The 12,574-nt window shown below is 34.9% G+C and overlaps 2 protein-coding genes across 4 annotated transcripts; both read right to left on the reverse strand.

The window, feature by feature from the left end:
* Nucleotides 1-302: 302 nt before the first annotated feature.
* LOC132140330 (keratin, type I cytoskeletal 18-like) lies at nt 303-5,884 on the reverse strand. 3 transcript variants are annotated; one of them, XM_059549120.1, is made up of 9 exons: nt 5,717-5,884; nt 4,983-5,405; nt 4,772-4,854; nt 4,527-4,683; nt 3,107-3,271; nt 2,855-2,980; nt 1,132-1,349; nt 989-1,018; nt 303-543 (listed from the first exon to the last, which is right to left on the reverse strand). In XM_059549120.1, the coding sequence occupies exons 2-9, from the start codon at nt 5,376-5,378 to the stop codon at nt 537-539; spliced, it is 1,182 nt and encodes a 393-aa protein (XP_059405103.1). In that variant the 5' UTR covers nt 5,379-5,405; nt 5,717-5,884; the 3' UTR covers nt 303-536. The 3 variants fall into 3 exon arrangements, with proteins under 3 accessions (XP_059405103.1, XP_059405102.1, XP_059405101.1); XM_059549119.1 differs by having other exon boundaries at nt 303-546; nt 993-1,018; nt 4,983-5,402; nt 5,717-5,883; XM_059549118.1 differs by having other exon boundaries at nt 303-546; nt 993-1,018; nt 5,717-5,882.
* Nucleotides 5,885-8,857: 2,973 nt separating this feature from the next.
* lhx6b (LIM homeobox 6b) lies at nt 8,858-11,814 on the reverse strand. The gene is made up of 6 exons (XM_059549006.1): nt 11,803-11,814; nt 10,297-10,418; nt 9,544-9,764; nt 9,304-9,398; nt 9,093-9,188; nt 8,858-9,004 (listed from the first exon to the last, which is right to left on the reverse strand). Exons 1-6 carry the CDS (start codon nt 11,812-11,814, stop codon nt 8,858-8,860), a joined length of 693 nt encoding a protein of 230 aa, XP_059404989.1.
* Nucleotides 11,815-12,574: the final 760 nt, after the last annotated feature.

Here is a 12,574-nt window from a genome sequence, read left to right on the forward strand (position 1 = left end):
CTACATATCATTTTTCTACCGCCGTCCCTAAAACTAGTAGGCCTACTTTATTCAGGAAATCGGCTAGTATCGTATGGATTCAGTTTCACTGTGTGACTTTCGGTCTGTGCTACTCTTAAATGACCCGCTCTATTACGACTCTCCTTACAGAATCAGACCTAAAGAAAGTGAAGAAGAAATAATATCAGTGAAAAGAAATGCAAGACATTCAAATAATTGGGAGAATGTGAAGATGTATAGTCTTATAGTCCTATGATGAAAAAGAGGTGGTAGAAAAAAAATCAAGACCGCTGACACGTCACTACTTTGCAATATCTGACAAGTTTATTCAATTTTTGGCGAAATGATGAACAGATCACTGAGAATAATCTTGTGATAAGTGTACCAACTGATAAAGCACAAGAATATAGGTGTCACTTGTGAGTCAGGCTCACTTTTTTCGTTCTTCAATCTGTTCAACTTCACTGGATTCATCCACCACCTTTCCATTTACCATGGTCTGGGTAACCACCTTCACAATCTTCCTGGTTCTCACTTCAGGTTCTTCTACAAAAGGCAGAAAGAAAATGCTATGAGCATTTGAACATATTATCACCCAGGAAAAATATGTCGAGTTCAGATTAGCAGAGAGCTTAGTCACAATTGAAATCAACCATAAAACAAGAGTGTCAGTAATTTTAAATAATTCAATATATATATCTAATATATATATATATATATATATATATATATATATATATATATATATATATATATATATACAAAAATCTGATTATATTGTGATTTTAGTTTTATAATAGTTTCAGTAACAAAATATTCCAGTTTGTTCTAATGTTCAAAAGCAAAATACAAAAATACTGCTCAAGCATTTTATTCAAATAAACCCCATTCTTCCATATTAGTATCAACATTATATAATATTCAAAAAAAAAAAACTGAATACATCTTTAGTTTCATAGTTTCATAGAACTATCCATTCAGAACAGACTTACTTTTAGGAGAGGGTGTCTCTTTTATCCTGAAAAACATATATATACATACGGTATATCAGTATTATCTGGATATACTTGAGGAACTGTGTCAAAAGAAAACAGCATATTTCAGCTTTGAGAAACCTCTCTGGGTTCTTACACTTCCTCTCCATCCAGCAACCTCCGGTAGGTGGCGATCTCCAGCTCCAGATTCTGTTTGATACGAAGTAACTGCTCGTAATCAGTTTTGATCCGTTGCATGTCCAGGCGCAGCTGTGAGAGTTCATCCTCCATCTGTGTGAGCGAGCCCTGAAGATGCTCGATCTCATAAGCGTACTTCTGATTCGTCTCTCCAAGGTTCCCCTCCAGAACACCAACCTGAGGCGAGCCATAACATTTTCAATGAGTTTACAATACAAAGTTCAAATACAGTATGTAAGACTTAAACCCATTATTAGAGATGACCATCAAGAATGAACTTCCTTGTATAATGTCTGATCTATAACCAGTATGTGTGAACTACTAGCTGAACAACCTGCTGAAAGCTCTTTATCACCTGTCCAGGCCATGAGGACGCAATGTGTTTTTAGACTGTCATCACATGTAAAACAGACTGATTTTTTTTATATGGGAGTAAACATATATGGTTGTTGTTTGCATGAGGATGAACAGCAGATGGAGGGGACTGTGGTTTCCTGTGCTAAAGAGGTAACCTTGACACGTTCTCTGGATATTTGTTGAAAAACTATGGGCTAGATTATTGCAGATCTAATTAAAAAACAAAGTCCAGAAAAAGGTCAAAAGAAAAAAAAAACTGCAAGAATATGAAGCCTCATGACATATTCATTGACCTTTAACCACAGGATAGAGGACTTGACGGTTTGAAGTATGTTTATCCAGACAGATTTACAGATGAGTAATATAGCATAAGCAATTCATTGTAGGAAGGATGGGAAGATGTGTTTTTTCCATTCCCTCTTCACATCAAGCAATTCAGTCTTTCCCACTCTACAGGAAATTTGGAAGAGGAGTTTTCTCCTCAATAGAAAAGCAAGCAAGCAATTTGTCTGGCATCTTTGTAATTATCTTGTATATTAACCTCTCAAAAAGAGAGTTTTCCCCTTTTACAGGGCCAACTCACTGATGATATTTCATATTTTTATTTAATTGTATTTTTAATTGTAGTTTTTATTTGGCTAATTTTGATATTACTAATGCATAAAGACTTGTGTAAAGAGTTAATCTCAGATACAGATACACTGTCAGCCTAATGAATAAATAATTAATAATAAATAACTATTTTCCAGATAATATTTTAATAATTTGGTTTATCAATTATTAGGTCAAGTCAATTGTTTCATTTATTCAACATAAATATTATTAACAATAATATTTTTTTGTCAATAAAAAAATAAAATGTGTACATGAGGTTCATTATATTTGGGGCTCCACGGCTTAATGACGTTTTTAAATCCCCTGTCATACTTTATGAACACTGAACATACAGTAAAAGTACAGTTAAGTTTTTGACAGATGTTTGTGAAAGATCTGTGAAAGATTTGTCCTTTTAAAAATATTACCTTTTTTGACTTAATCTGTTCTGATGCAGTAACAAACAAAAAAAGCATGTTCATGACTATCTAAACAACTGGAAAAGTTCAGGAAAACAACGAAAGAAATTGGAAGACTTTCCTGGAACTTATGTGATGCAACAATCCATAATGTTCCAGTGTTCTGAAGCATACACATGCATCTATATTAAGTGCTTACTTCAGTTACTTCTCGATTTGTCTCAACAGGAGTAAAACTCATGCTTTTACCAACTGTAGTGGACATTTCACAGACAAACTGCAGCAATTTTAGGATAAAACGATAAATGTCACCTGTTTGCGGAGACTGTCCAGTTCCACCTCTAACGCCTGCAGGAAGCGGCGTCTTTCATTGAGTTCACCCTGAGCACATCGCAGAGCCTCGTTACTCTCCTTCACCTCCGACTGCACGGTCTCCAGCTGTCACATATACACACACCACACAGAACACATATTCATTTAAACACACCTGTGTTTGCAGTGAAATCATCAGTCTATAAATAGCTGTTTTAGGTGTGTGGAGTCTGTGTTGGGTTGTACACTGACCTTCTTCAGATACCACATCTCAGCATCCTCTTTATTCTTGCGTGCGATGCTCTCGTACTGCACCCTTAGCTCTGCCATGATGGCTCCGAGGTCTGGGCCCTGGGCTGCGTCCACTTCCACGTTCACTTGCTCGTTGGCTAGACGGGCCTTCAATGTGTTCTTCTCCTTCATGGACACAGACGAATCATTTACAATCTCACCAGAGTATTTGGACATTTAGGCACTTAAAATGTGTGAATTTCATTAGATCACAAAATATCAAATTATACTAATTTTCTTAGAAATATGAACCAATTATGAAATTTTCATAACATTTTTCAGACTAGTGGAAAGAAAAAATATTTTATTGCACTTTATGTATTTGTGTCTGTTGATTTCAATTACAATACCCATCTTCAAAAGCCATTTTCTCAAAATGAGTTTTTTTTTCCTCTTGCACTGAACCAGACATTTAGACTTTAATACCAATACTTTAATATTTACTTACACCAAACTGTACAGTTTTTTTCTTATCTATATTCTTACAGCTTTTACAGAGGGGTTTGTTCATACATTTTATTCCTAAAAACAAAATTATGATTTTTTTTTCTGGCTGTTGAAAGTATTTTCTCATTTCTATTTATAATATTCCTATTCACTTGTGTCTTGTTTTAAAAATAAATGCCACAATTTTTTTTTTATTTTGTTATATAATGCAATGATCTCCAAACATTTTTGATAATTTCTATATAATTACCTATTTGTGCTTTGCTCATTGTAAAGTGATGAATTTGTTTAGGGTTAAATTCTATATTTGAGTGGAGACACACCTGTCTGACCAAACACTTCTTCACCTTCTCCATATGTTTGTAGACCTGGGTGTGTGTGTGTGTGTGTTAATGTGTGTAGTTTACACACTAATATGTACTCTATATATCAATGTAAAGAAAACTGTTTGGTAAGGGTGGTTTTTCTGCTAAGTCTCGATATATATCTGAATGGCTACTGTGAGAAATAAGGCATTATCTTGCCCAAAAAATATCTAAGTAAAAGTATAGTCTGACTAAAATTATTTTCACTATATGTTTATCTGCCTATTACATGTTTTATATTGTTTATATAAAAATAGTTAGGTTTAGAGTGGGGGGGGGGGTTATGAGCTCAAATATATGTGTTTCTGCATAATAGTAAAATGTAACTACGTACAAATATTTAGAATGTATTTATATACGGGATCCCCAAACCTGTGCATGTAAATACCTTTTAGTTGCTGTTAATATTTCCATATTGTGCATTACATTCAGCAAATAATTATTCAAAAATGTATGTGCAAACTTTATCCATGAATAGTAATGGCATCAAGCTAAATAATGACTATTATTTCCTAATAACTTAATATTCATAATATGAATGTTATGTTTTTGTGTCAGTCGTGTTTAACCTCATCATGGTTCTTCTTGAGGAAATAGAGCTCCTCTTTCAGACTGTCCAGGTCTCCTCGAAGGGTTGCGATGATCTGATCATGATCAGATTTTACTCGTCTCAGAGCATGACAGTCTCTCTCAACTGACTGGCAAAGAGTAGCTTCTGCCTCCCATCTGTTTAGGACCAAATAACAGAATAAACCAATTTCATGATCGATCTTTCTCTGGGATTATAGGAAGGAACAAAAAGAGCAAAACTCACTTGACCCTAAAGTCATCTGCTGCAAGCTTGGCATTGTCAATCTCCAGCATTATACGAGCATTCTCCAAAGTCTTTTTCCTCACCTAAAGAGCAGAAGTGTAAAGCTGACTAATAAAGGATCTCATCCAAGGACATCATTGAACATTATTTCTGCTTTCTTGTCTATGAAGCAACTACAACCAAAGCAATAAACAATGCTAGATCATCAAACCTCTTGTCCAATGGCATGCGCTTGAGCCAGCAATCCTTCGATGTCGTGACCCTTGGGTGCTCGCTCCTTTATCAACTCTTTAATCTTCAGCTCCAGGTCAGCGTTGGACTTCTCCAGAGAACGCACCTTTTCCAGATAGCTGGCGAGCCGGTCGTTTAGACCTTGCATGGTCTCCTTCTCACTGGCACCAGCTCCTAGACCATTCAGCGAATGGTTGCTTAGGATGTTTAAGCCATTTCCCAGAGAGGTGGAACGAGACAGGGACAGAGTACTGCCTGAGGAAAGGGACACTGGGACTTTAGAGCGTCCCCAAAACCCAGTGTCACGCATAGACATGCTGGAGAAGGACGGCTGCCATCCCAGAGAGTGGCTGTGCACAGAGAAGCTGGAGGTCATGGTGCTCGCTGAACTGTATGTGTACTGCTGGTAAAAAATAATCATTGCTTGTTAGTCTGAATGCAGCTTGTTCACTTATGCCATGTGAAAACCATGAAATCCCAGAATACCAATAACTCTCCTTTTGCCGACAGATGATTCATATTTAAGGAGCTATGTATTACTGTGTAATATTACACTGCAGTGAAATACCCTAAATTCATTGAATATAGCATACAGTTACCAAATGTGAAAATGCTGCATTTTAATGACAAAACCATTTTTTGTCTTGGTGCAGCAATTTTTTTAATTTAGTTACAAACCACAAAGACTTTGTGAATAAGAAATGTAATACTTACAAGGATTGTGTCTAAATGCAGCACCTGAGTGTGGTTTTGTCCGGAGAAGAACTAGTGGCTTTTATTTGTTCTTGTTCAGGTGAGTCAGAGTATTTATGCTTGGACTCCTCCTGAACAGCTGTTGATTATGGAAATCTATAGCCAGCCAATCACATCCCCCCACAGGTGAAAGGATATTTCCTGACTAAAACACAATGACATTTTCCCAAGGCACTATCCACAGATTACATTGCACATTAGTTTTTTTGAAAACTTTCAGTTACAAATTATGTGATGCTTGACTTTAATTTCATGAAACATTTGCTCAAAGAAATAATAAGACTTTAGGAAGGTGATACAATGAAATTTTAGATCGTCCATTGTTATTTTGACCCAAAATATTGTCTTTTATATTCCACATAAGAGAGGTTTGAAACAACACGACAGTGAGTAAATGATGACAGAATTGTAATTTTTGGTGAACAATCTCTTTAAGATAAATAACAGTACTAACAATAACAAATTATAATAGATGTGACTTCATATCCACTATGGGACAGGGTGTACTGTAATAACCATAACCCCCTGTTTTTTAATCTGGTGTAACCTGATTTGCTTTAGAGAAGGGGAACAGTCCATCTCTGTACACTGACACTATTCAGTGAGGGTACAATGACCTGTAACGTGAGAACCATGCTTCACACGGAGACGGTCCTCCAAAGCCTCACCAGCCAGGAAGAGACCGAGAGAGAACAGAAAGGCTAAACCTATGAGAAATGTTTCTATTTGGGGAGGAAGTAATCACCTACATTAGTTAACACACGCTTTGATTGAAAATCTGAATGAATCCTTGAATTGAATTAATGTGTTTGCACTTAGTTAAACTTTTCATGATGCTTGTAGGTTTAATGACTTCTTACCTTTACCAAGGTTTTTTTTTTTTTTTTTTACATTAAACCTTGGGGTGTATGCAAATACCAGTACAGTATATAATAAACTTAATCCACAAGATGCATATGTTTGATGTTAACAATGGTACTAGTCGACTGCCACATACATGAACCATTCTAGAAATCAAAGTGCCACCATGACTCCTTCATATAATAGACAAAAAAAAGGTGACCCCACCATCATTAATAACACTATTGTAATCTGAGTCAGCACCATCATGTGGGCACAACTGAAATTGCATGCTGATGTTGTGCCAACAGTGTGCATAAAACAAACTTATAAGTTTGGGGTAAATATTTTTGAAGATGTTAATAGTTTTATTCCAGATGGATGCATTAAAGTTGATCAAAAGTGACATTGAAGACATTCGTAATGTTACAAAGATTTCTATTTTAAATAAAAGCTGTTCTTTTGAACTTTTTATTCAAAGGATCCTGATTTTTTGCAGTTTCCAAAATAATACTAATCAGCACAACTGTTTTCAACATTAATAATAAGAAAAAATGCTTATTGAGCAGCAAATCAGCATATTAGTATGATCACAGGACTGCATTTTAAAATATATTAAAACAAGAGACAGTTGTCTGAAATTGTAATAATATTTCACAATATTTCTGTTTTTCTTAATTTTAATCAAATAAGTGTTGCCTGAGTGAGCTTAACGTGAAAATATCTTACTGACCACAAACATTTGAATGGTATTGTGTGAGAAAAATAATATTGTAAGCTTTAAGAGTCCAACTTGGTCAGTATAATATACAGTATGTGCGGTGCGGTGCAGGAAAGAAAAGAGCATAAATGATTAGGAAGGACAAGCCATTTTAGATTGTGTTTGGCCATTGTGATTTATTGTAAAACTTAAATGTCTAAATCAATACACCACTTTGAGATGATTTCAAGAAATGGTGACAGCACACTCATGCTCAGCAGAGTGAATCAATGCAGCATGCAGTTTGCAATGTCTGTTACTGCTTGCTGAATTGCTCACTGAATGAATAGCTTAATGTTCATTATTTGATGGGAAAATTGATAAAGCATGGCTGCCATTAAACACACAAAGACAAAATTGGAGACCTTCAACTTCCATTAGAATTATTACATACCAATGAACACGAGTGAAAAAGGGACACTGATGGCTGGATTATATTGGATCATTAGATGAACTGACAGATAATTGACAATCATTGATTGAGTGCAAGAAAACAAATATCATTAGGCTGTCAGAAAGCTGTCACAATTTGAAGCACTCAGAAGAGAAATAAAGATGTCAAGCCTGGTATTCTTTTTTATGGCAAGTGATTACACAAGATGAAAAGGACACAACTGGCAACACGACAATTGGAAAAGCTTAAATCCACTCAAGTAACAGTGTATCGCAGTTCATTTCATCCATCTCACTTGTTCTAATCAACTTTCAGCATCCAATCGGGACCAGACATACTAAAGACTATTAAAGATGTCAAATACAGATGTGTTCATTATTATTAAATAGACACCCTTTCCACAATGTACTAAACTCCAGTCAGTCGATACCTTTCAAAATCCTTTCCACCTCAAATAAATAATAAATAAATATAGTAATAAATAAACAAATATAGAACCACCTAAGCAGAACTGATGTTTACTGTAGATACGTTTTCTGACTTTTTAAATGTGGTATTAAACTATGTTTCAAAAGTTAAGGGTATGCAAACCTTTTAGAACTGTCTTATGCTCACTAAGGCTGCATTTATAATATAAAAAAAATACAGTAAAAACATTAATATTGCAAAGTCTGATCCCAAGATCCTTCAGAAATCATTTGAAACACTGTATTATCTAATATTGTTAATATTATTATCAATATAAGCTGTGCCACTTAATATTTTTATGGAATTGATGTTACATTTCTCAAGACTCAAAGAAGAATCAAAAAGTTATTTGAAATAGAACTCATTTGTAACATTTAAACTGTCTTTACTGACACTTTTTTTATCAGTTTAATGCATCCTTTCTGAAAGTTATAATTTATTTTAAAATAATTACCCAAACATTTGAACAATATATATGTGTGTGTGTGTGTATGTATATATATACGGTGTACAGTTTTCCCCTAAATGGTACATGTTAGTACTTTAGTGTGTGTTAGTATTTTTTGAAAGGATACCGTGCAGGGACAGTTTTGTACCTTTTTCTTTTCTTCTGAGAAAGATCCTGAAATAGTAGGCAGTCTCATTGAGTCTCAGGTCTACCTGAGGGTAAGAAGTACTGGTTATCTGACAGAAAGGGCATCGAAAAGGTTTGGTATCTGTCCTGTGGAGGAACGCTGTCATGAAGTGGGTTCCTCTTCTGTCTGGCTCTACAGTTCTGGAACCAAACCTTACAAGAATTCAGTTCTTGTTGTTACAATTAAATTCTAAAATCCAATGAGTCACTGTATAAACTTCAGCCTATAAGCATTCTTTACCTGTATGACTCTTCTGCTCATTCCAGTCATGTCTGCCAGCCTCTGCAGTGTCTGCGCATCAGGGTTCTTGTCTTGAGTAAAGTGGGTTTGCATAATCTATGTAAATCAAATACACATGCAAGCCCGTGTTTGAGATCATAATCATACCAAAGCACATGCATAGTTACAGTCCCCTTTCATCACAGGTGGAGAAGAGACATTTATAGCTTACCTGTAGCTGCTCTGAGGTGAATGATGTACGAGGTCTTTTTGGTGGTTTTGGGAGGTATTGTATGGGTAAAGCTCCATCTAAATGTATTATATTTCCTGTTATGATACAAATAGCGTTTAATTTTTAAGTGTCCCTCATATTAGTACATTAATGAGAGATTGTTGTTACTAGTTTACATGTAGAATACTCTTTTAAAGTCCTTAAAACAATCAAAAGATCCAAGAAAGAGTCGAAAATTACCTTTATCTGACATGTGCTGCAGATTTGGCAGCATTATTTCGTAGTGAAGGCGACAGAGAACCTGATTCTCCATCAAGCCGAACTCCTCTCCTGTAGAAAGCTGCCTTTTGCAGAAGAAGCAAGCGAAGCAGGCAAGATGATATATGTCATTCCCTGCCCTCCGAACCCAGTGATTTGCACTGACTTGAAGGCCACATCGAGTGCATTTTATGCCAAAAGTACTGAAAAAATAAAATAATAATAATTAAATAAAATGAATCACTTAATTAAATATAATTTTCTTGCTGGTAACAAACTTTTTTTTACCATGTTAGAATCACGACATTTGTCAGAACAATGATGTGTTTCTCTTTAACCTAAACATTTTTTTTTTTAAGAGTTCCATCTAAATTTTCTTCAGTAATTTCATCAAAGATTGCAGGTTGTAACTTTTGATTTAAGAAAAAAAATGAATTTCATTTTATTTAGGCCTAACGTTACTGTTAAGGATTTACAGATATTATATTATATATATCTGAATATTATGTTATAATATGACATTAATGTCAGAACTTTAACTAAAATGACTAATTCCCACTAAAACTAAAAACTTTTTTTAATATTTAATTTTAACTAGTTTAAAGTTTTCTGTTTACTATATATATTTCTTTGCATTAATGCAAACTAAGCGCACATTTGCGGTGACCCTACACGATAGCCATATTATGAAAGTCTTCAGAAATGCAGGAAAGCTTGCGGTCAAAAATATTTTACCTGTTATAATCCGTTCTACAGAAAATCTCTGTATTTCTGATGAAGCAGCTGGTATGTTGACTCAAGGACACGGCGCACACCGAGCACTGGAAACATCTCAGATGCCACGTTAATCCATTCACCTGCGTGAACAAATAACGTTAAATAACGTCTTATATCGTTCAAAACATATATTTTAACAGTCATATTCATTCGTAATTACAGCAATATTGCATGTGTTAAATCAAATTATCGCTGTTCTTTATGTTTCTCCGTCATTGTGAGGGAGGCTAGCCTAAGCACCTTTAGCACTTCTCGGTCCACAATTTCCGTCGCGCAGCGCGCGCATATCAACAAAGATGATCGCGATGAACAGCTTGATCTTTTCTCCCCCGAATTCTCCCTCAAACTCCGACAGTGATGGTTCGAGGATGACTTGGAAAAAATATATTTAGAATAAGTTACATTAATTTTGTGATAAATTAGGCAATATTTTATCTGGTTTGGAGATCAAATGGCTTAAAATAAATAAAAACTTATTTAACCGTGGTTTTACTACTAAAACAAAAACTAGCTAGCCTACTAAACCATGGTAACTACAAATTAAACATGTTGCCACACTAACAATAGTAAAACTAAAACTGTGGTTATGCAAATAGTAGCTAATCATTAGCCAAGGAACAAAAAACATTCAGACTACTTACCATTTCTGTGTGACACTTGACGGAATTTAAAACCGTTTCACCAAACCTCACAAGTTAACATTGGTGCTGAATACGGAGGCTTTGCTACACTTATATTAAACCAGGTCCAATTATGACAGAATTATCGATTACACTCTTAACCTCTAACCCCTCCTGAACTGTTATCATGTGCCATATAATAAGAGTACAGAGAAAGTCCATATAATTATGATGACTTTAAATGTTCAGACTGGAGACAGCCAGAGTGTAAAATTTTAGCTGTCAGTCAAAGGCCACAAGGCCATAATAAAAAAAAAAGAAATAAATATACAAATAAATAAATAATACAATGTTTGGGATCAATTCAGGCAGATTTTGCACCAGACTAAAATTGTGCAAAGATTATTTTTTTTCTGCTTATATTGTATATTTTAAATGAACCCATGCATTAAATGCTAAGCTTAGACTTTATAGCCTTAAAATACGTGTTACTTAAAAAAAACAAGCAAATCAGGAACAAAGTAATGTGCAATCTGATAGACATAGAGTAAAATAGCCTACCATTTCTTGGAAAAAGGACTTCAGTCATGCTTTGTGCCACTGATAGGGTTTTATTTTTTATTTATTTATTTTTTTCAGGTAATCCTGAAGGAAGATGCACAAGAATCTATCTATCTACAAGTTTATTTATTTAGCCCATACATTTTATCCATTATTTTTGAATTGACTGGGTGTGTGATAATGACATAGCATGATTTTTACACTGGCATTGAAGAAAATGTCGGAATTTGGAATTTGTTATACAATAAAGACATTAATGATGTGCATCTTGGGAAACACTTACCTTTATAATCATTTAAACTTAAGTCATTACATCAAAATATTTTTAAGACCATAAGAATCTTTGCTCTTTTTGGAAAGAGGCGTAAACAGATGTCTGACAAAACAAATAAAATAAATAAATAAAATACTGGAGACATTCTGCAGTCACTTAACTACTAAAGGTCCTTCCTAAATGGCAGAGAATTAACTGTACAATAGAGGAAATAGTAGTGGTGCCAGAAAGGTGTTTACATATAGTTTCCTGTTGATCAGACGAAAGCCAGTTATTCCTAAACACGCATAGTACTGAAACTGTGTAGCAGCTCTAAAATTATTGTTCTACACACGTCAAAGAATTCAACAGTATCCTGTTAGTCCTTGTTGTGGTCCTGCATAAATAATGTTCGAGTTGACAGCATCAGATTTGATGGATTTTGTTTAGAGGATCTGAGGGATTTTCAAAAGTTACATGAAGGTATCTCCATGATGTGCAGGAACATTAAATGGTTTGATCATTTCTGAGGAATTGAACCAATAAAAGGGCTGAAAAGCTCAAATCTCTTGAACTGGTGGTTGTGAAGATATTTTCTTTGCTATGTTCTGTGATTTTGAGTTAGGGACGTGCAGGACATGTTTACAATAGAGTAATTTATAGGAAACTTACCCTGAGGGGCAGAAGAGTGTGAGAGTTGGGTCGGTGGAACAGCCAGAAATCATAAAAAGTCTGATTGTAAAAGATAGCGAGGCTTTTTACCTGAGGGTCCCTTTGAACTGTTTTTCAAGGAGCTAGAAGC

The sequence above is a fragment of the Carassius carassius genome, chromosome 5, assembly GCF_963082965.1.
Source record: "Carassius carassius chromosome 5, fCarCar2.1, whole genome shotgun sequence".
NCBI classification, from domain to species: domain Eukaryota; kingdom Metazoa; phylum Chordata; class Actinopteri; order Cypriniformes; family Cyprinidae; genus Carassius; species Carassius carassius.